We start from the raw sequence: 25,635 nt of genomic DNA on the forward strand, positions 1-25,635 counted from the left end.
TTGCCGTTGGTTTCCACTGGCAAATAATGTGCATGTACAAGCCAGTTTCATTCTCTTTATAAAAAGATTTCTTCTTCTATATTTTTTGTTCACATGTATTATTTTAATTTTAGATTTCAACTTTGTTGGTTCAACATTAAAATAATTTGTAATATTACAAAGAGTACTTATAAATGGATTTTAATTATTCGAGGTGCGTATTTTCAATGTTAATGTTTTTATGGTAATTACGTCTTTCTTAACAATGAGGTAATCTCAAAGATCCTTTAAGTTTTTAGCCGTGTTATGATGCAATCATCGGTATTAGGTAATGACTGAATTCATAGCCTTATTATAAGCTAATATGTTTATAAATTGCCAAAAAATGTACATTGTATGAAAACAAAGAAATAAATTAATAAGTTTTTAATAATATACGTTTGCAGCAATATTTTAATTGGCATTTAACTCAATAAACTTCGAATTACTGCATTGTAATTAATTAGTTGTTACTCGCGACTGCATCCCGGTGAAATTAAAAAAATTGTAAAAAATCATAACTTATGTTACTCACAGCTAAACTACCTTTTTAATAGTGAAAGAATTATTAAAATCGGCGAAGTAGTAGTGATATTAATACATGCAAAAATAAAAAAAAAATCAATATGAGGATAGTTTTAGCAAATGTTTTTATCGGTAATCAAATTAATAAATATTATTTAGTTATATATATTTTCCAGTACACTAATCGCTGACATCACAATATTTTAAGAATGTAAGATACCGATGCACTCACGTAATCTGTCCACTTTACATAATCATTATCTTCGCACATATTTTTGCAATCTTTATTAATGTTTATCTAAAAGTTATACCAAAAGGAATTTATAAATACTGAATAATCAGCAATTTGTAAACAAATTTATGAAATCAATGCTATAAATGGGTGAAAGAGAAAGTGTTATTGGTTTTATTTGCAATTTAATCTAGATCTCTATATTGTATATTTCCTTCTCTACATTTAAATAAGAATGTACTAAGGGACTGCTTTTACGACAAAATCACTCTGAGTGCACAAAGAGCGTAACGGTTAAACGCCAACAGTCTTTTAGTTAAGATTGTGTTCCAGGATTCGAATCCAGCCATTCAAATGTCGTGAACAAGTTCTAGTACAAGTTAAAGCTTATTTGTAATGGTACAAGAAATCTTAGCAAATAACAAAACAGAGAAGGCAACTACTAAAAGACTTGCCTTCTCCGTTTTTAGCGCCTTTATAACATCGAATGTAGTTTGATATTTCAATCAATCAACAATCGTGAATAAATAAGTTAAACAAATGCATCAATATTTATATCCTGCGAATAATTAAGATTTATATCGACTACAAACTAAGTAAAACGAATACGAACCAGCGCCGTATGATTATCGAATATCAAACCGATGATTATAATAATCGTTCACAGGCAACGTTATACCCTTCGTGAATAGATTTTGTACTATTATATTGTTCACATAATAATTACCATCAATTCTCGTTTGAATTCTAATAATACGAAACTGGCAATTATAGTGATGTTTTTTAATTGTTATCTGGAATTGTTAAAGAAAATTTGACACGTAGTTATTGAAACGGATTAAAGTATGAAAAAGCTTTATGTGTTAAATTCTATATGATTATAATAATTCAATAAAAAATTAAGTTGTGTTTAGTTATCTAAGTATAACCTTTTTTCCAAACTAGTCTTCGTTGTTTTAATCTTCAATCTCATAAAGGAATCGAGTACGACTATAATATGGAAAAATATGTTGTTTCTGTTTTTAATAACCTATGACGCTGTACAACCTTCACATAATAAAACAATTAAATTACCAAACGATGTTTACAAATTTGGAAACCGTTGATAGTCATGTTAAACGTTTTGACATATTACTAACGAACTGACTCACTATCACTAATCATTTTCGTCTATAATATGCTGATTTATTTGTATTCAATCTTAATGATTACTATAATAAACATATCTTATTTAACTTTATTACTTGACATATGTAATTTGTTAATATCGCTGTGATGGGTAAAATCTACTACTTCATAAATAAATAAAACATAAGTAACTAACTTATACAAACATTGACTCAATTTCTCGAAAGCAGAATAAAGTCTATAACCTCGTATTATATGAAAGATCACCAGTTTAAAAATGTAATCATTTAATATAACTGACTTTTAAAATCAAAATTGTATTTTTTAATTGACAGATGGTGTGATATGCGTTGTAAGGTTTTGATTCAAGTGTCATTGTTTGTTGAAGGTGACGGCGCCCAAGTTCCCGGTGGTGATCAAGATCGGACACGCGCACAGCGGCGTGGCCAAGGTGAAAGTGGACTCTTTGACCGACTTCCAGGTAAACCCTGTCATTTATAACTTTAAGAGACAGGACCCGTGAAGCGCGCATGCCCCTCTATCAAATAAAAATGAATAAACAGTTCTAAACTTGCTTGTTTTGTGTGTAGACATTTTTGAGTCAGTATGCGTTGAAAATATCTGATTGTCATCTTCACTTGCAAAATGGTAGAATTTGTTTTACTGCAACGCCGGCACTTTTTCTAGTCCGTTTCTTTGTAGTCAAAGACTGTCCAATGCAGACCATTGCAACGCTATAAACTGTATAATTTTAGCCTTTACCAGATTATACGCAGATTTAAATGCTAATGGAACTGTGTACTATCAAGTTCAAGTCGTAAATTCAAGACGTCATTTATTTTTCACTTATAAATAACTTCAGATTTGGATAAAGTGACGAACAGTTTTAATTAAATCGCTGATGCGTTTTATTTTCTTTTTGTTCAACACGCAAGTTATTATAGGCCTACGCAATTTTTAGCTTCGTCAGTGTTTAAAATACGGCTACAATGACATTGCTAAAATAAATAAAAGAATTTTACATACATACTAGCTTTCGTCCCCAACTACATCAGCGTGGATTAAAAATAAACAAAAGTGAGTAGCCTATGTGTTCTTCCAGATTATCCTCTACATCTATACCAAATTTCATCGAAATCCATTCAGCCGTTTAGGCTACAAACTCTAACAAACATTCATCCATCTAAACTTCCGCATTTATAATATTAGTAAGAAGTAAGATGTAAATAACAAATTTTTACATTACTGGTCTATATAACGTTAGTAATTAAATTGTTTTATTCAAATTTAAGTAAAAATTTATTTGTAAAGCAATAAACACTGTTAATTATAGCATAAACGTAATAATAACTTGTAAAATCTAATAATAATCAAAAGCCGAGCAGGTATACAATTAAGACCCTATACATAAAATTTTAATGAATTTACATAATTTATTACGTCATGTTTAATTTAAGATAACATTATTCTAATAATTGTTGTAAAATGTACACTAACATTATATTCAATTTTAGTAAATTTTTACTATTGATTGTAAGAAAGCATCGACAATTTGTTGTTGTAGATTTTATTAAAGACTAGCTGTTCCCGTGCGGCTTCATCCGCATGAAATTATTTTATTTACATGTGTCAAATAATCAATTGCAAATGTCAAAATGACATGACATGATGTCAACCTTGCTTCCTTGATGTTGGCAGCAACTTATGGTCTCTTTCCCACATTAGGGTTTTTATCCAAAATATTTACCCTATAAGATTAATGGCGTGAAAATATATAGCCTAAAGCGTGACGTAAATTTAAGGCTTTTTATTAAAAAATGAATTATTCAAAAATATGCTGTAATTGCTGACATCTTAGGCAACAAAGAAGTGTGTGTTTACGCTTTCTTATAATAGTATACATTTTATAACATTAAAAAATATTGTTTGTAGGACATCGCGGGCGTAGTTGCAATGTTGGGCACTTACTGCACCGTGGAGCCGTACATCGACGCCAAATACGACATTCATATACAAAAAATTGGCACCAACTACAAAGCTTTCATGTAAGTTGTACATAAACGTTATAGTTATGCTGAAATTCGATCAGTTATGTGTCATCTATATAAAGAAAATTCCAGGGAATATCCAGAATCATTCGAAATGAATGAACGGTTTGTAAATGCATGAGTATTGCACAAGTAAAATTAGCTTTCGGTACTGGGAAAACGCCAAAATGTCGAATATAAATTGTGGAAGTTTGCAGTTGATATCCGGAGCCAATCTTGTTTACTGAACGCCTACAGCTTTCCGTTTGGACCGTATCGAACTAATTCAAGCAACAATTACCATAAATCGTCAGGCGTTGAGTAACTGCCGTCCACCTGTAATAATGTTGATGTTTTGAATAGCGGTTTCAATTCAGAATCACTTCATTGAGTAAAATTAAATTGTAGATGTAAATGCATCATAACTTTGCTAAAATAGCCATCGAAAATTCTCCTATTTTAAAAAAGCTGAAAGCAAATTATTCTAATGATTTATATATACATAACTTCATTTAAATTTTTATTATCAAGAACAAAGCAAATGTTTTATTTTACCTTCTATCCTACTTTTTAAAAACATGAATAATATGAATGCCATCGAATTTATTCTCTTGATTGAAGTGTAATTGCAGTGGAATCCCACGTTTAGATACAACTATCTAAACGGTAGTGAGGTTTGATAATAATCTATCGATTTTTATTAAAGTTGATAAGATTTTTATCTATCCTATCGTAATTAATCTCTTTATTTAATAACCTTCATAATTTCAGGCGCAAATCTATATCTGGCAATTGGAAAACCAATCAAGGCTCAGCCATGCTTGAAGCGATTGGAATGAACGATAGATATAAAATGTGGATAGACGAGGTATGTGTCACATTTTCTTTCCTAGAAAACAACAATAAAATCGCTACGTTAAGCTTGTTCAATAAACATGAGTAAAGAAACAAAGATGCGGTAGAAAATTTTCCTCAAACAATACACAAGAAAATTTCTAATGAAGTAACAACATAGATAATCTAAATAATTAAAATTTTCTTTAACAGTATAATATTCACTACAATCTTTAAAATACATGAATTCTTTTGTAGTATGTAGTTAAACTATAATAATATGGTATTATTAAGGTGAGCGAGATATTTGGTGGACTGGAGGTTTGCGCGCTGGAATTGGTAGTTGGCAAGGATGGTCGTGAACACATCATTGAGCTGAACGACTCCGCTACTTCCTTCATGGGCGACACGCAGGAAGAAGACCGGCGCCACCTGGCGGAGCTCGTGCTGCAACGCATGCAGGTACAAATAATGTTTAACATACAAGTGTCTTTTCCATCCGCGACTGCTATGACCCATCGCGGCGAGTCCCGAGACTATCTAATTTAGTTGAAAAGTAGTATGTAATGTTTATTCTGTTTTAATTTTAATCTCGTTAATATCATAAATTATTTCGATATATATCTATGTTTAATAAATCTTTAAATGTAACATTGGACATTTTGGAAGCTTTTCTTTGAACTGCTGATGTTAAGAAAATACAAGAACTTTGTACGTTTGTCGCAATTGATTGCAGAAAGTATGTAGATGAGCCAAACAATATGACTAAGGATAGATTTCATCAATTTCCTTTCCACGGTCATGAACCTTCAGTTAAATTATTCACATGAAGTGGTTGTCGTCATCTCGCAAGACTGCGATTGACTCAGGCCGTTCAATAGGCGCTACACTGTACTGGGGTGTGCTCGTATGTCTAGGTGCATGACTGCATCGTTTACACAGCTGAATCATCGCTTCATGACGGCGAATGTGCGGGAATTTAACATCAAAAACATTTTTGTTTATAAATTTGTTTTTGCGATGGATATACGGAATGAAAAATTAATATTAAAACAACGTAGAAAGACTTGGTTTATTTTATTAGACTTAACTGCAAGTTATAGCGTCATCGGAATTTATACATTATCCTTCAGACTCGTAACTCAGTTGTTAAGTAGACAGCACATATTGGAGGTCAGTTCCCAAATTATTAAAACAAAAATGACTACATCTCACCTTCAGACTTATTGTGTTTGAATACGAATCATTAAAGTCAACACTTACGTTATCTATCTAAGCTTACTCTCACATTAGGTTGACTAGAAAACAAATGTATTATAGTTTATTCAAAATATGTGTATTTTCCAGGCGGTGTGTCGTCCGGGAATAACGAAGACAGCGTCCCGCAGCTCTGTATCTGGCAGCGGCGCGGCGTCGCCCGAGGAGCGCGGGCCCGGCGCCGTGCCCGGCGGCCCGCCCAGCGCCCCGCCGCCGGCGCCCCTCGCCAGCGGAGCCAGCATTGACCGCCCGTTGCCGCCCATCCCCGCGGAACCCGCGCAGCCGCCGCCGCCCCCGCTCGCACGACGCGACTCGCAAGGTACACTCACGCTCTCCCCACTATATCTAAGGATGGTAGTCCTGGCCAGCAAGTCTTATAGCAGTGTAGAAAAAGGAAAACACAAAAAAGCCTACGTTTAGTAAAATATTTGCAATGTAAGAGACTGTATGGGACAAAAGGTAATGACGTGAGAAAATATATTTTATATTCCAAAAACTCTTTACCCGGAGCCTGCAATGATTACTTTGAATATTTTAAATTGTGTGTGTCATGCTGCCACATATCGCCAGGAATCTCCTATTAGTCATGAATCTTGCTCTTATAATGAAATGTACCTATCTACATTTTCATTTGTTACACACGAGCACCAATACGATTTGCCAAGTGTAGTGACTAACATAGTATTAGTATGAATATTTAAAGATGTATAAATTATTGAACGAATATCAAGTACGCTCCGAAATATCAAGCTGGTATTTCTCAAACATTAATTTGCATTGATCAGTAAAGTAGTGACAGAAAGAAATATTTCAGGATATTTCCAAATGAAAATGGTCTGAAATTGAGCTTTTATTTTGCAGCATCTCAATCATCTACGGTATCATCGGCGTCGGCGGCTCCGAGCACCGCCAGCGGAAGCGCGCCGGGCGCAGCGCCTCCCGCTGCGGGCTCCGCTGGCGGCCGCGGCGGCTTCGCCCGCCAGGGCTCCCTCAGCGCCGCGCTCACCGAGGACGCAGAAGACACCATGAAGAACCTCAGGAAAACATTCGCCGGCATATTCGGCGATATGTAAACTCTACAAAAATCCCAGAGTGTATTACTAAAAATTCCCACTTTATAATATCAGGTCCGGACTATGTATTTTAATGTAGATTGATTTTTAATAAAAATTACATTATTTTTCCTTTGATATTGATAAAATAAGGACATTAATGTTCATTGGATATCTAGAATACTCAATTTCATTTTAATCAGTTTCATGTTAAGTCCGGCCCTAAACTTTTCTAAAATAATATAATATTAAACGTCCGATGTCGAACACTTAACAGTATCTTCGGTACACTAATTGTTGCATAATGTTTAATTCAAAGTATCATCTTTTTCATAGATTTCAACTTAGTAACTACATAACAGTACTATCTTAAAGATTGCATAAAGAATACATCTAAATAATAACTTTGTTTAATCTATATTGGCACCGGTGAGAAAATACGAAATAATAGTTTTAAATGTATGATAACGTTAGATTTTTACAGTAAGTTTGTAATAAAAAATAATCAACTGAGCTGCATTGTGATCGAACTGTTCGGTATCCGGTGCCGTGCCGTACCGTACCGTGTCGTACGGTAGCGCCGTGCCGTAGCGCGCCGTGCTGTGCCATAAAGTACCGTACTATGCGGTAGCGCCGTGCCGTAGCGCGCCGTGCTGTGCCGTGACGTACCGTGCTATGCGGTAGCGCCGTGCCGTAGCGAGCCGTGCCGTGCCGTGACGCACATAGTTTCTCTATCACTGTCTCCAACTCTTGGACACGTTTCTTCAGCCGCCGTGACTTCGTAGAGTAGCGGCGGCTTCGCTAGCACAATCTGTACCTTCATTGTTATGAAACATGTTATATTGTAATGCTAAGTATCATATATCTATTACATATGCGCATTTAAACGCTGTGTGTACTCCAGGTAAACCTTTCCTCATAGAAATCTTTGTTATTATCATATGCATTTCAGTATATTGTTACTCATTAAAAATAGTATTAAAATTCGCTAAAAAACAGTACTTCAGTATTATAATAATACATTATCACTTTAAAGTACAATTCATTTTTCTATTGTTCAAAGATTTGGTGAAACAAATCCAAGAATTTTTAAATTTTTACTTAATGTTAAATAATGTAAGATCATATCATTATTAATTAATATAATTTTGACGTATACGGTTGGGCCAAGAATGTAGGAAATGGAAAACATCTGGATGGGAACAAAATAGAAAAGAAAAAGTTAACATCAAGTTAGGCCTAACTTTAATGTAGTTTAATTTACATGAGTTTAATGCATTTAATCATTGACCATTAAAATTGAAGGTAATTTTAAGGTTATTGAATATTTAAACCAAAGAGTGTAGATCTCTGACATGAAAGAACACATCGGTAGTTAGGCAGGAAATGGCGTGAGCAATTTTACAATGGACAATATTGTTAGAAGCAAGTATAACCCACATTTTATATAATCTTATAGTTAATCTCGTAATTTTAAGAACTATTTAGATTGTTATTCATGGCATCGTTTTAATTGGTTTTACTATGTATCTGCTTAATGTAAATCTCCTACAGCAATGTGTAACACTTCGAAAACTATAAAAAAAAACGAACTGTCAACTTATCGCATTAAAATAAAATAAACTTCATTCACATTCCACAAACAATAACGAAAACAGATAAGGTCCGGTCGCTGGAGATCAGGGCGACATAACCTCCCCTTATGTCTATTTGAAATAAGACCGTACATTCATTTTATCCTCTTCTTAGACCTAGTTCATTGGCTGGCAACTCCCACGTAAACATTATTGCAGATACATTCGTAAAATTTTAAATAATTTAATCCATTATGCTTAAAGAGTTTGCGAAGTAGTAATGTTCGATTTAAGCGTTGTTACCTATTTATTCTTCATGCGCTTCTCTACGTATTATAAAATTTAATCTTTCATACATCCTACTATATATTAATCTTGTAGTGTTATCGAATAATTCATATTGTATTTAATAAGTAATACCAATAATATTGAGATGTTTTCATGTTAAACATATATTATTTCCCATGTGTATGGCACGATTTCTATAACAATTGTTATTGTAGATTTTACAACGAAATATACGTGTGTTAATAGATCAATAAAACATAGAATAATAAAAGTTAATAATTATATTACATAGAAATATTACCCTAATATTACCGAAGTATGTTATGGGATTGAGTTTTTATATTTCTATTTATGACATACGACCAAACCTAATAATCAATCCCTGATATTATGCAAACTAAGAATATTTTAAACACTACATAAGGATAAAATACGAAAAGAGTACATTAGTGGAAGTTTGAGAATAGCCCCAAAGGTTGAGAAATTAAGGAGTAAAAGGTTAGCGTGGTATGGGTATGCTATGCGGAGGGTTGAATCATGTAACAAGAAGAAAGTTATGGTAGTTATGAATGTGGAGGTACACCGGTAGTGGTAGACCTAGAAAGAGGTGGATTGAGGGAAAGGTGACATGATCAAGAAGGGAGTGCTAACAGATGACGGATCATAGAGTTATTTGGAGGAAACCCGGATGCGCATATCGTGCGGGAGTAGGATAAGGTGGGGGAGATGATGAAGATGATGATGACTTCGAATGGCAAGAGTGACAAAGACGTATTCGTCGTCCTCTAAACAGAGTTTTATATTACCGTCGAGAAAGAATGAAATGGTGTTAAAACATTATTTTATATAAGTCAAAAAGGTTTTCGATTATTGGGTTTGGACGTTAAATGGACATATGAACTGGACAAATTAGTATTTAGTATATAAATGCACTTTTAGCTAGTTTTCGACACAAACCCGTAGATTTGAATAATTAGGGAATTGTTTAAATTTATGTAAATGTATGAGTTTTGTTGAGGGTTATTTAGTTTTTGTTAAATATATTTGTTTTTATTCTATTATGTGTTAAATGTTAGAATAATTATACACGTAAACATTAATTATAAAAGCTGTTGTTGTTGTTGCTACGAGTTATACAAATGTAATCATAGATAATATTGCTGATTGAATCGCGATAAAATCGGTGGTTTATTAATCGGTTTTCATTAGAGAGACAAAACAAAATACATTGTTTTTGTAATTGAACAACAGTAAGGGTTTGTTCATAAGATAGGTGCGTAGAGATGAGCAGATAACTATAGCAAATAACATTTATACGATTGAAACAAAGTTTTGTTTTACTATAGATGTGTTTTTATGCTTGACTTTGATAAGAAAAGATATATAAAGTAAAATGAAACCCAGTGATTCATCGTATAAAGCTTAAATTTATTTGCGATGAAATAAACGGCTCTACTCTTCGACCCTGTCAGTCTGAAAGGACCCTTATATGTTTCCTACAGGTATTATCGCAGTGGAAACCGACAGTAAAACAGAAAAGCCCCGATTATCGCGATCAATACTTTAAACACATACTCATATTCAATACATTGTGTGTCACGTTTAAAATAAATAGTTCCAAAAATCGTTCATAACATATTAAAGATCTATTCTGGTTTGGTAATTATTGTTACGCCTTAAGTTTTCACGATTTATGTTACAAAATATTTCTACTTACTGCTTAACTGTTGACTTTTTTTTAATTATATTATTTAAACTATATTCATAAACGTGGCGCACGTGTTCGTTCCAATGTACTGTTTTAATGGAATTTGAATGCATGTTAATCTATATAATAAATACCTCTTTTGGTAAGTCAATAATAATCATGGCTTTTTATTTTCATTATGTAAAATAAGAAATACTACCAAAATAACCGAAACAAATGAAACAATAACTACAATTTCAATACTTTATTCAAACGGAAGTATAATTTTCTGAAGTTCAGTCAATAATTAAACCAATTTATAACAAATTTTCAGCAACAAATTTTATCCAAACTGTAGTATAATATTCTAAACATTAGTTAAATATAGGCTAATATTAAAACAATGTCAATTATGTTAAAAAGTTTAACAGCGTTACAAATATTTGTTTTTTACGGGTACCCTACAGGATCCATTCCAGTATTGAGACTGTAGTTGCGGTACATACCGGCGGCTGTGAGATGGTTCGTAAACTTCTGACCAGCGGGGTAGAACACCGAAGTCACTGAGTGTATTCCTGTAAGTCATTCAATATAAGATATAACACCTGTCTTGTTAGAATAGGATAATCGACAAATTCCCAACAAAAAGAAAAACCTCATGAAATATTGACGTCATCATGTGTAGAATTTCTCGGGAAAACTTTAGTGAATAGATTTTTTTACAGACTTGTATTTAGACTATTAGAAATCATTTATATTCATCTATACTAATATAATAAATCGTAAACACACACTACTTTGTGGCGTAGAATGTCAGCAATCACACCATATGTTTGAATAACTCTTTCTTTAATAAAAAGCCCTACAATTGCGACACGCTTTAGGCTATATATTTTTACGCTATTAAACTTGGGGATAAATAAATTGGAAAAACATTATTGTCTGAAAGGACATAAACTAATAAGCTGCAAACATAAGGGGAGTAAGGTTGCCATGGTTCGTCGTCATGTCATTTTGACATTTGCAATAGATATTTTGACACATGTAACCAATAAAATTAAAATTTTCATAGTTTTGTGCGGATGAATTCGCATGGGAACAGCTAGTGATAAAATAAAACTCATCACTCGGTATTTAAAACTTTATTTATTTCGTAACTTATTTGACAAATAATATGACATGATTAATACTAATTTTGTCTACAATAACAAGTCGTTGCCGAAAACGTGCTCGTTACTTTATGACAAAAATAACATAAAATTAAAGTACAATCTTACATAGAAAATAAAACTTAAAATAAAATATTCTTAATACGATTTAAATAAAAGTAAAGTGACATTCAAGATTTATGTCGGCTTTTAATTTCACACGAGTTTCGTGCAGAACACAGTTTTACGAGTATGTATCGGTGTACGTCCGTAAAGGGTGGGTCACACTTCTGCGCACCATTTTCTGTTCTAACTGTTACTCCATCAGCCGTCGATTCGTAACTACATGCCGCTATAAAGTTTGAATCGTATCGTCTTCAATCAAATTATTAATAAATTTATTCACATATTCAGAGAATAGTTTCGATACATTCCAGAGACAGCCATAATGTTAGAGAAGTCCTGACTCTTCGGGAAGTAAGATGCGGGCACGGAGTGGATACCTAGAACAGGTTATTACAGCATTTGTGGTACTTCAGGTTTCCAGCGATCACATTTTACAAACACAATACACACTTTAAAAAAAAAACCAAAAATAATAATAATTAGAAAGTTTTCATCCAAGTATTTTACAGAAATTCATAGTTATGTTTCCGATTCGATAAATAATAAACAAAATGAACGAACTTGTCTTATTAAAGAGCTTTTTTCTGCAATTTAACGCGAAAGAATTTATTTGAATATTGAAGTGCTTACCGGGTGGATACCATCCGTATTCACTGGATGTGGTCCGGTACAATGGGTGCTGGTTACTCTTCTGACATCCGTAGCCATTGAACCAATCTGTTAACAATTCAAATAATTTTATATCCGTAAATATAATTTGGTATCTTATATCTTGAAATAAGCAGAATCCAAAGCTAGTCTTTTGAACATTGGATACTTTACATAATTATAAAGTTATAGAAATAAACAAAAAAGGTTTTTAGAGCCTTCTTAGTGCGATAGACTATGATTGTAATTTCGCAACTTCATTGACACTACGAACTCTACTTTTTCACCTTGCGTATGTTGTATACGTATAGCAAAACATTTGCATATATGTGTTAAATTAAGATCGCAAGGTTCTTGTCTAATGGAATTATTACCCTCTACATGCCCCTTCATGTTAGAGGTGTTTATTTTTCTTAATAGGGGGAAATGTCGATGATCCCAACTTATTTACCATTACATGCGGGTAAAACGTATCGATTACATTAAGTTACATTAGTATGCATCACAAGTTATATAACATAAACATCTTTTCCTATTACTTAGGTTTACTTACACTATTATCTAAATTTAAAGCCGCCTAAAAAGTTCCTAAACTATATTAAGTTCCTAGACAACGATGGAGGATCTCTGGAGTATAAGGTGATTTTTTTAGCCTTTTACTTTAAGATTTAAAACACATACTAGATTTTGCCCGCGACTCAATCCGCATGGTATTAAAAAAAAAGTGAGTGACCCATGTGTTTTTCCAGGTTATCCTCTGTATCTATGCAAATTTCATCGCAATCCGTTCAGCCGTTTAGACTACAAGCTCTAACAAACATCCCTCCATCCATCGAACTTTCACATTTAATATTAGTAAGAAGTAAGATTGTACTTACGAGGGTGTTCAAATCTCTTTGGTAGATTACAAGTTGCATACAAATCAGATGTCTTTATTTCAGGCTTCTTAATTTCATTTTGTAAGCAAACTTTGTCGATACACGTCGCCGAACAAAATCCACCTTCCTGTTTATCAGCTATTGCCAAATGCTCACCACCCATTATTAAAGAGATTAAATGAAAAAAATACTACTGTTTTGGTAATCTAGATAGAAAGAATTGTGTTTTATTTAAGTAAATCCTCCAGGGCACTCGTTTGTACAAAAATGTCCGACAAATAATTTTTGTTTCCTTGGCAACGGTTTCAATAGATTTACATTTTTTTTTTAAATTTGATTCTGTTCCAATATACCATGTTGAAACTGTGCAAATACAAATACTTTATTTAAACACAACTGCATAATTAATAAACTTTAAAACGGCGAATTTAAAGAACAATGGAAGATTCCCGAATGCAAATATCAACAGACGCCGTCCAGTAAAATCATGCGATATTCTAGATTTAGCAGAGACATTATTTAGGTTAAAGGAAATAGAAATAAGTGCTGTAGAATTATTTACCATAATTCTGTTTAAAACGAGTTACAGTATCGGAAGCATGGTAGATACTTTGACAACACTTAAGCTTTAAAGATCAACGCACACTAAACTAACTACATTGTTTTTGGCCTCACTAAACCACCACCAATAAAAAAAAAAAACATTTAATCTAATTGAAATAAAAGCTTTTACTAACCTCCTAAGTCCTCGGCCGAATGGAAAACATTTTGGAAAACTTTTACTCTTTAGCGACGGTAAAAGTGCGATTCAATACTCATTCAGTAGAAGTGTTTCTCTTGAAGGCGTTGCTTAGGCCTCATAAGAATATTTACTTATAAAGTCCTAGTCGTCCCCAACTTAATTTCTCTGTATAACAGTCGGTATCATTCTAAGGCATATCTCACGCTAAATTTGAAGGAAATGAGGAGGAAACATATGAAATTGTTGTTGTATATAGATTCCTTCCTCCTTCAAAGTTGACAAAACAAAAGAAAAATGCTAAAAACGAAACGTGTTTTATTACGTGATGATCCTTAATTCATTGAGCATGCATTCGCTGGAATATATTAAAGTGTTATCGGAGCTATCAGGACGAACGACGAGCAGACAATAAACGAGTGGGTGACTATCGCACGCCTTCCTGAACCAACATTACTACAGTTTTTAATTATATTTAACACCGACTTTACGTATTTAATCAACTATTCGTATTTTAATTAAAAATAAATTCTGTCATCTCATTGACAAACGTTATTTGATGTGATCATTTTTTGTAAGTGTCAAAAATACTAATTTAAATTATAACAATAATGAAAACAATTATTATAAATGAACCGATAAACTTAAGAGTGGTGAAATACGAGTTAAATTTTGATTTGTCAAATACTTCGGACACAAACAAGGAAAGGAAAGCGAAGAAACCAAAGGAAATTCGTATACCGAAAATTGAACAGAAAAAACAACACAAGATACCAGCACCTCCTCCAATAAAAAACTCACAACAGGTATTAAAAACTAACTTAACTACACTTTGCACAAAACTGAGTTTTATCGTACTAAATCTAAATTATTCGTTGATAAATCCGAATTCGTTAAAAGAAAACCTTGGCAATGTTTTTGCAACTACCCACACAATATAGTGTGTTTGTTTACACGTGGGAGCTCACCGGCAATTTACCTTGTGGACCAGTTTTATTCTATTGTAGTTCCGTTATACTGGTTTACTTTATTACGAATTGAAACGATTTATCACGATTACGATTCATTTGTGAATTATTTATTTATTACGATTTATCTGTAAACCAAATTGAATTTTGTCTACTTATATGTAACTAAACAACAACTAAAAAGCAGCGTATCCAGTGGTAATAATTTTATATCAATTATAGACACCAGACGTTAAAGAGCTTGTTGAAAAATTACTTGATGAACTGTACACTGATCAACGTGAATGGAGTAGAAATAGCGTCGTGGGATACAGTCAAAGGTAAGATACACTATAATGTGGATTGTGAATGAAAGGAATAACAGTGGAAATCTATGGTTAATTAATTTTCCCGCTAAGAGTACAACGCTACTCGTAAACTGGTACAGCTCCAGTATTGAGATTCCGTAGGGCAACCTTAACCTAATTACGGAAGAATCTTTCAAGTTTACGTTCAATGTCATTGTATTGCGAACTAATCAGAGTTGAATATTTATTAATACGTTTAATTTTTATTTATAACTAGCTGTTCCCAAGCAACTTCATCCGCATGAAATTATGAAAATTTTATATTTTTGTTTACGTTTGTCAAATTATCAATAGCGAATGTCAAAATGACATGACATGACAAACCTTGGCAATCTTGCTTCCTTAATGTTGGCAGCAACTTATGGTCTCTTTCCCACATTAGGGTTTTTATCCAAAATATTTGCCCTCTAAGTTTAATGGCATAAAAATATGTAGCCTAAAGCGTGACGTAAGTGTAGGGCTTTTTATTTAAAAAAAAATATTCAAAAATATGCTGCAATTGCTGACATCTTAGGCAACAAAGAAGTGTGCGTTTACGCTTTATTATAATAGTATAGATATAGATGGAGATGTACTCGTAGATTAATAATATAATGAAACTTTCAGCTTGACTACCGCAGCGTCGATAGCATCATCTCGTTCTAATTGTGATGATCAAACAGATGTGATTGAACGAATTTATCTTGAAGATTTAGGTAACTTAATCATAATACTTATCAAATTAATATTATACTGCAACCTAATATTAACCAGACATCGTAAAGTACAGGTTAAATAATTGTTTGTAACTAATTCATATTATGTTTAGTAATACTGAACAATGTTATAGGTCAATCTAAACTCCCGAATACACGCGTCTTAGAAATGTTGGTCATTTAATAAAGTCATAAAGAGGTTATAATAATTAATATTTGTAGGAAAAGAAGAACTACAAGATCAATTAGATGAGTTGACGAGCAGATTCACCGCAGCCGGAGAGAGATTGGCTAAATATCTACGAGCCCGCGATCGCCTGAAACGGGAACAGAAGAAATTATGTGCAGCGTTTACTGTTCTACTGAGACATATTAGTACGTTATACTTTATTTTCGGTGGTTTCTTCTGCGTCTTTATCAATTTAAAACCGAATACAGATATAGCCTAATTTATTACGTTAATATTAGTCCTAGAAGTTGGTCGTAGTTTGTACCATCTTATAGAAAAACATGGAAACTGAACTAACTATTACACTAACCATAAAATATCCGAATTGTAGTAAATAATTGGTTATGTAATTTTACGATATCAGTAAATTCCAATATTTCGAATTAAATTTAAAATTCAATAAACAAACTACTAAAATCTATCTTAACAACTACAGAAATAGACTCAGTCAATTCTATTCAATGAAACTTAAAATAACATTACGCACATGTAAGTAAGCTTGGGGCTACTTAGCAAGCTATCTATGTCTGAAACTGACGTACACAGGAGCACGAAATCGATATGCGACGCACACTAGCGTCTATAATGAAACCGATGGCGCATGCTCGGACGGCCCTACCATGACACCTTTTACCGGCGCTCGACATCACTCTGGCATCGCTGCTATCCTACCAGCGATTCCGTTTTGAACATCCGTGAGATATTATAATACAGGGTGGCTAGCCCCGGCGCTTCCTTTCGCGACTTCCCCAGTAAACATCACATCAGCTGGTCGAATATGCGGTGTCGAACTTTTTGAAGATATGTACAAAATATATTTTAATTCACGATCTTTTTTCAATGATTTTGTTACATGTTTCATTGACTTAATTGCTTACATCCTAGATGTAACGTCTTCATGGTCACTACATTGTGTGTTTGCCCGCAGTGTGACTGCGTCGAAGTAATGTCAAATCATTAACTAGTGCTTAGTGCAGTACAATATGCATTTATTGTCAAATGTTGTGCTCTCCGTGCTGGACAGATGAGTGCTATCCTAAACTCCCTCAGGAACTTGGCCGGTTCTTCGAGGGCCAATCCAGGTACATTCAGACACAAAAATTTAGTCGGTTGTGGTCATTTGTGGTTTGCCTGCATTGTTATCCTACGAGGACATGATTAGCAGCCATGCCAGAGTAATTTAGTTCCGATATTTGATTTGTATTAGAACTGATTGAGATTTACGGTAAGTAAATTGGATTAAGAAACCCTCGCGGTGATAAATTTAATATAAAAGTTGATCTTGTTTACACAGATGAATGTTGCCGATCAACAATAACCTTTTGTTTGATGTATTTTCGTTTATCCGGGATTTTATTCACGGCAACGTCTTTTACGATACAACTTAGACCTTGGCGTTTTTCTATTTTAATTTTCACGATTATATCTTCTTTTCTTTAACGCTTTAGCAGAAATTGAAAGTAAATATACTTGTTCGGTTTTTCAAATTTTGTTTGTTTATGCTTCACCTAGTATCTTTGGTTGTTAGCTGGGGACGCGAACGCGCGGTTCGGCTTGGCACCGAGTGGCAGCGAGGGCCCCGGCGAGGGGGGGTTTTCGGAATGGCTGCACGCGATGAAACTGGTCGCTCGACTCCCGGCTGGAGTTCCACAGCATTTCCGGAGAAAGGTAAACATATATTATGCTACATTCACAAACAAATAAGCGGAAGAATGTATAGAAGGAAACGGTTTGACTACAAGAAGTACATCATACATAAACATAAAGTATAATAAGTATTTATTTTTCAAATTGCATTTGATATGTCTATATCTATAGCGCTACAACGTCAAACTTTCATCTATGCTAATATTGTAAAGAGGAAAGATTTGTAACTTTGTATGTATTGATAAAACTTAAAAACTAATGGGCCGATTTCAAATTCATTCATCATTAAAAAGCTGCGTTACCATTAAATAACGTAGGCTATATTTTTTAATATATTTTAATTTGACGCAGGCGAAGTCGCTAACTACAGCTAGTGCGTAATAAAATAGATATCGTAGACTGAAATTAGCGTCTATATCGTTTGCGTATCATGTCAATCTATTGTAAGGCCCTGTCTAGGCGACGGCTCGTCGGCTAGCCGCCCACGTAGCTCGTATTAGATCATTATATCGAATATTATCTGAATATGACATGCAAGTGCCATGGTCTGCTTTATCTTTATGCGACGATAGCTTTTGTGGCGCAAGTGTTTCGCATCACCAACCAATGTTACGTCACTTGTGAGTATTAACAAACTAGATAAAGTTTTATCGGAGCGTTTTTAATTTATTTAAATTACATTTCGTCCTCAATCACCGATTAAGTTTTTTTATGGTTGTATCGATTGTCGATCGATGCCAGCTTTAAGTTTTATATTAGAACTAGCTGTTCGCGTGCATCTTCATCCGCATGAAATTATAAATTTATTGTTTACATTTGTCAAATTCTCAATTGCAAATGTAAAAATGCCAATTACCTTACTATGACAATAATGCTTTCTTGATGTTGGCAGCAACTTACGATCTCTTTCCCACATTATGGTTTTTGTCCAAAATATTTACCCCCTAAGTTTAATGGCGTGAAAATATATAGCCTAAATAAGAATTATTCAAAAATATGCTGTAATTGCTGACATCTTAGGCAACAATAGATCAATAAACCGAAAAAATCGTTCGAAAATGTCATCATTTTTGATTCCATTTTATTGCTATATACTTATAACTGGGGTATATATGGAATTACATTACCGTAGTTCTCCACGGTTATAAACTTCAATGGTCAACAACGATGTTTCCCAACTTCAGTCACATTGTATGAAAACTAAAATACCTGTAGTCCTTGAGCTTTGATGCAAATATCAAAGTTGTTTGAGATCAAAGCCCAAGAGAGTTAAAATTAAGATATTTTCCGATTTGTTACTTGTTCGATCTTAAAATGGATATAAACTTGAATTAGACAAAATCACTTTTGGTACATTTGGTTGAGTAGCTAACATGCTCACATTCACATTAAAGAAATTTTTAATTTGCTTATGAATTTCAGTCAGCTTTTAATACTGCTAAAAGATAAATCGTAAAAATATCTTCTGAAACTCTAACAAAGTTATAAACTGCGAGGTTATGCAAAAAGACAAATACAGTTTTGAAGGTAACCGAGACTCTTGCAATCTCTTTATCATAAAAAAATCCGTAAGTAGCGACGACCCTGTTGACCCTCTTGCTCTTAAGAACCATCAAAGAGCTCTTCTTACTTAATTGCCCAAATCAAAACGAATCCATAATCTTGATCACTCGTTATTCTTACGATGAAATATGTTGAATTGATGAAATGAAGCGGGGAACGGGTTGTGATTGCAAGCTATGATGTAGAAAAATGTGGATTTTAGTTCAGAACAAACAATATTTGTATTAATAATTAAGGTAAAGAAGATAAAACTAATTTATATTCTCAAGATTGATGCTTACGTTCATTGTTTTTCTTCTTAAAGTGCCATCTTCTTTCGTACGGCGATCATTAGGGCAACTGCATTAAGCATCGCGGCTCTAAAAAGCGATCGGGTGATCAGTGGTGTTGATGTTGGTATTAACAGCTGTGGCTGACGCTGTCGGAGCGGTACCTGTCGTCGCGGGGAGTGCAGTGGGCAGCTGCAGAGCGCGCCTGCTTTCGCGGGACCGCACAGCCAGATGATACAGAGCTCGGCGCGCAGATCCTCAAGGTGAAACACTTTCTTTAGATTATTGTAATACCATCTATTTTTGCTTTCTTAACTGTCCGTTTTATTACAGGATTTACATCGCACCGGTTGCTCACTTTTCTGTGGCACTGAAGGTCGAGAAAATCAAGCAATGCTTAGAAGAGTTTTATTAGCGTACGCTAGGTAATTCCTGTCTTTGATGTACAATTTTTCTTGTAGATAGATAATTTTGAGGATTTCGGTTTTTAGTGTTTATTGTACTTTTTGTTTTGCAGGTGGAATAAGGACGTAGGATATTGTCAAGGCTTCAATATGTTAGCAGCTATTATTTTAGAAGTTATGGAAAAATCTGAATCCGACGCTTTAAAGGTGACTTTTCCTTCTGCTCCAATGAGGTTCTTTTTATAACGCACTAACCTTGTAACTTACAAAGACTCTTTGCAAAATTTTACCGCAAATTAATTACCAATGTTGTTTTGATCAGTGTTTACAATAGCAACGCTTCTATTCCAGGTTATGATATATTTAGTAGAAGCAGTACTGCCGGAAGGTTACTTCGCTGACGACCTGCGCGGTCTGTCCGCAGACATGGCCGCCTTTCGCGACCTGCTCAGACTGCGTCTGCCGAGACTGGCACAGCACATGGACTATCTACAGAAAATATCAGACGGTAAATATTTCCTAAACGTTACAATAAATAAGGACAGCAGGAGAACTGTAATGCGCGTATATCATTGATCATATAGACGATGGGAAATGACAAGTCAACCTACGGTCACCAAGTGTTTTTAAAGCTTTATTGAAATTGTAGCTATGTAATTTCTTGTCTATGTGATATACTCTACGACATGATTGGTCTACTATTAAAAAAAGCAAATAACTAGTTAAAAAAAATGTTCGTTAAAACACTTTCAACAAATGTTACAGGTGGTGGCATAGAACCTCCCCTGCCGGATGTGTTCACAATGCAGTGGTTCCTAACGCTGTACGCGACATGGCTGCCGCGGGAGTCGCTGCTGAGGATCTGGGACTTGATCCTGCTGGATGGCAATGAGGTGCTGCTGCTCACCGCACTCGCCATATGGGACATGCTACAAGAGTGAGTGCGTTGCTTCAACACTACAGTAATCTAGTTTAATTATCATTAAGAGGTTCCCAAAAGGATAAAGCTCTTTATTCTCCATGATCTACTGTTCCAGTCGTATACTATCGGCTCGTTCAGCGGACGAGTTCTACAGCTGCATGGGCGGGGGCGTTGGCGCGGTGTGGGCGGCGGGCGAAGCGCTAGCGGCGCGAGTAGTGGCGCTGGGTCCCGCACCCGAGCTGCCGCGCTTACGCAGCCTGCACCGCTACCGGGTGGCACCTCCAGCGCCGCCAGCGCCCCCTACCTCCGCACCAATATACCACCCACCTTTGCAATCAGCGGTAAGACACCACATAATATGAGGATTGTTTCACATATTAGCCTATTCGAAATTATTGATATTATTCATCTATACTGACATTATAAAGAGGAAATATTTGTAGTTTTGGGTTTTTGTATGTATTTTATTCACGCAAAAACCACTGCGTCGATTTAAAAAATTCTTTCTCTATTACAAAGGTAATTTATCTGTGAGTAACATATCTTTCATGATTTTTTAATTTCACGCGGGAGAAGTCATATTAAATATAAAAAAAGTAATTTATATATATATATTTCACTCTTTTCAGGTGCAGTCGATGACAAAACGTGGTTTACGATTGTTTTATTCGGAAGACGAAGGTGATTCTAGTGACGATGGAAATAAAATGGCTCTAGCTACGGTAATTTCCACTAAAAATGCTTTTACTACTATCCAATCAATACAAATTTATTAATATTTTGATAAACTTTTGTATTGGTTTGTCGATTGCAGGTGATACCGCGGCGCGAGCAGAGGTCAGGGGCTGGCGACCGTCTGTCGCTGGATATCGGAGCGCTAAAACGTCAGTATGCCAGACTTCGAGAGCGGCAAAGGCAAGCTCATGTCATTTTAGCGGCTGCTTGTGCTCGTCAAGCTGCAGGTACTGGTAATCATCTGCCACCAAAATATATTTTCACATTCTACCTAGTTTTACGTATACTTCGAATATAAAAATGAACTAACACAAGCTATTATGGTAAACTTCGTATTTGTATTATTTCTATCATAACCCTATTCATACGGAAGCTACGTATGCAGAAAAAGGCCCTTTCAAAATGTGTAATTAGCAAAGCTACACGAAGGCTCGATCATATTTAAAAAGTAATAATGACTATCGTCAGCGTCACCGAATTATTCAAACAGCATTGAATTTTTTTTTTATTCCAGTTGGTGTGCCAACGTCACCGACCTCGCTCACAGTGAATAACCTTTTATTAGGAAAAAGTGCAATTGTAAGTTCGAGAGGCCGCAGACTTGGTCCTCCGCCTGGCGCCATACCACCGACGCGAGCTTCATCATTAAACCACGAGAAATCTGATGCGAAACCACGCACTGCGACAAATGATACAATTAGTTGGAAAGAAGAAAAAAGCAGAAAATCTGTCAACAGGCGCAACTCATTAAAATGGAAAGACATTAAAAAAGAAAAAACAACACGTAAGGGTAGAAAAGCGTCTATAGATTTAGATGAAGGTGGTGATGGTGTTATAGTGTCCGAAGTAGAAGCCAGCGAAATGATCGCCTCATTGCGGTCGAGAAGTTCTAGCGAGTCATCTACTTACTCGTCTCATTCTGCGTCAAGTACAGACACTAGTTTATGTGATGAAAATGAAAGAGTCAGTGAATCTGATCAAAGTGATGATTCAAAAGATAAAATAAGTGCAACAGAAATACACAGAGTACAAAAAACTACATCTAAGTCAGTAGCAAAACAAGAAGCTCATACACAAACATCTGCCCAAGACACTAAATATCCAACTTCGCCGATACCTGTAAAAAGTATTAATGATTACCTTGATTCTGATGCGGGCATACCACTTCGTACTTATATTGATGGTTTTGAAACAAAATTAAAAAGTGCTCCCAGTTGTGAAAATTTCAGCAAAAAGCTTACTACCCCTATTAGTCCCGCCATAACCTTATCGTGTCATGATAATTCTGAAAGAAATGATGTATTGCAAAGATTAACAAAAACAAGTTACGGTGAAAATTCGTCAAGTCGAGAATTTATAAGACCGACAAACTTATCAAAGAGTAAAAATTTTACTGAACTTAGCCCAATCGACATATCGCCATGTAACTGCGATTTTGAATGTATATCACCTTATGGTTATGATTTTGAATCAAATTTTAATAGAATATCTCCTTCGACTGTTGAGTTAAATTCAAGACAACCTGATATTATTGATAGTTTGACAATGTATCCTAATTTTGTTCCAGATATAGATTTATCAGACAAAAATATATCAGATTTTGATAGTCCTCCGCGTAGCCCTGGAGAGGAAAGTATTATTGTAAGCGAAGATGAACCACCAATACCGCTCAAAATTGACAAATACTTTGAACATAGTCCAGAGTTTTTTGGCGCTCGAGTAACCGATCCTAATAATTCAGATATTCCTAATCGAAGAGCTGCAAAACGGCAACTGCGGCAACCTAAAAAACCTGATTCACTAACTCTTCAAACAAATCATAACGATGAAACATTAAAAGATGACGTCGAAAGAGCATCATCGTTACCACAAAGTCAAAGTTTTCGGAAAATTAAGACACCCAGTCCAACTTTAACCCCAGAAATTAAAAACAAATTCAGTGCTGAATGTTTGAATATGAATAAAAAAATCATCAGCAATGACAAAACTCCAGAGAAACAAGAAGAAAAACCCTTGAAAGTGACTGATAAAATTTCACCAAAAGAAAATTTTGTTAGGTGTGGTAGAAAAAACAGTGAAAGAGCTCTACAAATCATACAAGAAAATTCGCAAATATTAAGTCGTATTCTAACAAAGCAAAACATAAGTGCTAGTCAAAACCAAACAAAGAAAAACAGTGATGATTTAACAAGCAAACAAGAAAATATGAATGAAAAAAATACAAACAATAAACAAATCGAATCCCCATTACTAAAAGAATCAACGTCTGATTCTTTAATTGGATGCATAAAAAGACACCCTAAGATAGAAAGCACTGAAAGAAATGATTTCCAGAGAGCTAGGCCAATTTCTATCGACGATCCTTTTTCATTCGACTTGCGAAATGTTTTAAGTAGAAATGAAGGACTAACTGTTAAAACTAACAAAACCCCCAGCAGTGAATGTCTTGGTAATAAAACTGATTTATACGGTTGGGAAAACAAAGGATTTTTGGCCAAGTGTGAGTTTAAAAACTTTACCGAAAAATCTGAATGTAATTATGATAGTTTTCGAACAAAACATGGCAATTCACCTATAAAACATACCTTTTCCCAGGATTTAAAAACTGTGGAATCACGGTGGACGCGGCATTCCTTTTCTGAAGACTCAAAAACGTCAGTCACATTACCTTCGTTAGGCTCGAAGGATATATCTCCTTACGAACATCGCTTCACTTCTGATGACTACAATTACACCTTTGCAAGTAAATACAGTGACCTTATAAGTAGAGCTAGTGACATTTGTAACAAAACAGGTGACAAAGTTTCAAAACCTAGTGAAAACACAATAAAAAGTGATAACAGTCAAGTAAGTGAATTTTCTCATGTCGTCACCTCTTCTATTAGTTTTACATGTGAACCTTCACTAGACGATGATTCACCAATAGGAGCTAAAAGCAATTCAAGTGACACATTATGCCAGATAACATCATTAGACCAGATATCTACACCTATATCTCCAAAAATATTCCCAAATCGAGAAACACCGACTAATCAAAAAGAATATACTGAAAAAAGTGAAAAATCCAGAATGGATTCAGATGATACTTGCAGTGCAATCACATCCCTAGTCGAGACTGACACATTATCGTCCCTATCTTACCCGCGTAGTCCATCTACTGGCTCGTATCATCCATTCCCCACACGACAGTCAACAAGATTACCTAAGGAATTAGGAGTAAGATTAGGTATGTATCCCAGGGAAACTATTGGTTCACCGCAAAAATAAAACAGATTTATATCACTTTCTTAAATTGTTTAAAGAATTTTTGCTAAATGTGTTTTGTAAATATGTTTTTGTTGTTATGAATTTGAATTATCTTTTAGAAGTCGTAACATTTTGGATTTTATACTTAGACTTTTGTTAAATATATTTTTACTGATCATTTTTAATAAGACTAATCAATATGTACTTTACAATGTTTTGTTTTCATCGATTGTAAAAAGGGATTTTAAGATTGAATCACAGAAAGCTTTATAAATAATTCTAAAAAAGTTGTTGCCACATTGACTTGTTATAAATTTTAAGCTAACCGTATTCTATTTTCTATACGTAGGAACACCACAAACAAGTTGCCTTTAAGATGTTTAAATGTTATATCGAAATATATTTAAGTAAGTACAGTAAGATTAGGTAGTTAACTAATTCGAACACTA

General features: G+C 34.5%; 3 protein-coding genes across 7 annotated transcripts in view; 2 read left to right on the forward strand and 1 right to left on the reverse strand.

Moving 5' to 3' along the window:
- Positions 1–9,026, forward strand: part of LOC106105312 (synapsin) — a 69,464-nt gene extending 60,438 nt beyond the window's left edge. The window contains exons 9-14 of the mRNA XM_013285603.1: positions 2,292–2,384; positions 3,836–3,948; positions 4,702–4,798; positions 5,059–5,226; positions 6,112–6,340; positions 6,883–9,026. Coding sequence (XP_013141057.1) covers positions 2,292–2,384; positions 3,836–3,948; positions 4,702–4,798; positions 5,059–5,226; positions 6,112–6,340; positions 6,883–7,094 — 912 coding nt within the window. The 3' untranslated portion in view covers positions 7,095–9,026. The remainder of the gene's footprint in view (positions 1–2,291; positions 2,385–3,835; positions 3,949–4,701; positions 4,799–5,058; positions 5,227–6,111; positions 6,341–6,882) is intronic.
- A 1,846-nt stretch (positions 9,027–10,872) lies between these two features.
- Positions 10,873–13,735, reverse strand: LOC106105409 (UPF0691 protein C9orf116). 2 transcript variants are annotated; one of them, XM_013285702.1, is made up of 3 exons: positions 13,423–13,725; positions 12,527–12,613; positions 10,873–11,197 (listed from the first exon to the last, which is right to left on the reverse strand). In XM_013285702.1, the coding sequence occupies exons 1-3, from the start codon at positions 13,583–13,585 to the stop codon at positions 11,073–11,075; spliced, it is 375 nt and encodes a 124-aa protein (XP_013141156.1). In that variant the 5' UTR covers positions 13,586–13,725; the 3' UTR covers positions 10,873–11,072. The 2 variants fall into 2 exon arrangements, with proteins under 2 accessions (XP_013141156.1, XP_013141157.1); XM_013285703.1 differs by lacking the exon at positions 10,873–11,197 and adding an exon at positions 11,899–12,273 and having other exon boundaries at positions 13,423–13,735.
- An 869-nt stretch (positions 13,736–14,604) lies between these two features.
- On the forward strand, positions 14,605–25,586 carry LOC106105543 (TBC1 domain family member 30). Of its 4 annotated transcripts, XM_013285920.1 has the most exons (15): positions 14,605–14,967; positions 15,352–15,449; positions 16,083–16,171; positions 16,394–16,546; positions 17,929–18,068; positions 20,017–20,142; positions 20,213–20,304; positions 20,397–20,490; positions 20,635–20,791; positions 21,049–21,220; positions 21,321–21,546; positions 21,835–21,927; positions 22,020–22,173; positions 22,455–24,440; positions 24,536–24,628. In XM_013285920.1, coding segments are annotated over exons 1-15 (3,777 nt in total). In that variant the 5' UTR covers positions 14,605–14,772; the 3' UTR covers positions 24,538–24,628. The 4 variants fall into 4 exon arrangements, with proteins under 4 accessions (XP_013141374.1, XP_013141370.1, XP_013141371.1 ...); XM_013285916.1 differs by having other exon boundaries at positions 14,607–14,967; positions 22,455–25,586; XM_013285917.1 differs by having other exon boundaries at positions 14,608–14,967; positions 22,020–22,167; positions 22,455–25,586.
- Positions 25,587–25,635: the final 49 nt, after the last annotated feature.

Source organism: Papilio polytes, unplaced genomic scaffold (genome assembly GCF_000836215.1).
Source record: "Papilio polytes unplaced genomic scaffold, Ppol_1.0 DF822845.1, whole genome shotgun sequence".
Taxonomy (NCBI): Eukaryota; Metazoa; Arthropoda; class Insecta; order Lepidoptera; family Papilionidae; genus Papilio; species Papilio polytes.

Excerpts from the sequence above, each read along its gene's own strand:
- LOC106105409 (XM_013285702.1), bottom strand. The coding sequence starts at position 13,585 with ATGGGTGGTGAGCATTTGGCAATAGCTGATAAACAGGAAGGTGGATTT. Across the intron at positions 12,614-13,422 it reads AAAGAGATTTGAACACCCTC|ATTGGTTCAATGGCTACGGA; the intron begins GTAAGTACAATC and ends AATTGTTAACAG. Across the intron at positions 11,198-12,526 it reads ATACGGATGGTATCCACCCG|GAATACACTCAGTGACTTCG; the intron begins GTAAGCACTTCA and ends AATGACTTACAG.
- LOC106105543 (XM_013285916.1), top strand. The coding sequence starts at position 14,773 with ATGAAAACAATTATTATAAATGAACCGATAAACTTAAGAGTGGTGAAA. Across the intron at positions 16,547-17,928 it reads TGTTCTACTGAGACATATTA|CTGGGGACGCGAACGCGCGG; the intron begins GTACGTTATACT and ends TTTGGTTGTTAG. Across the intron at positions 20,143-20,212 it reads TCGGCGCGCAGATCCTCAAG|GATTTACATCGCACCGGTTG; the intron begins GTGAAACACTTT and ends GTTTTATTACAG.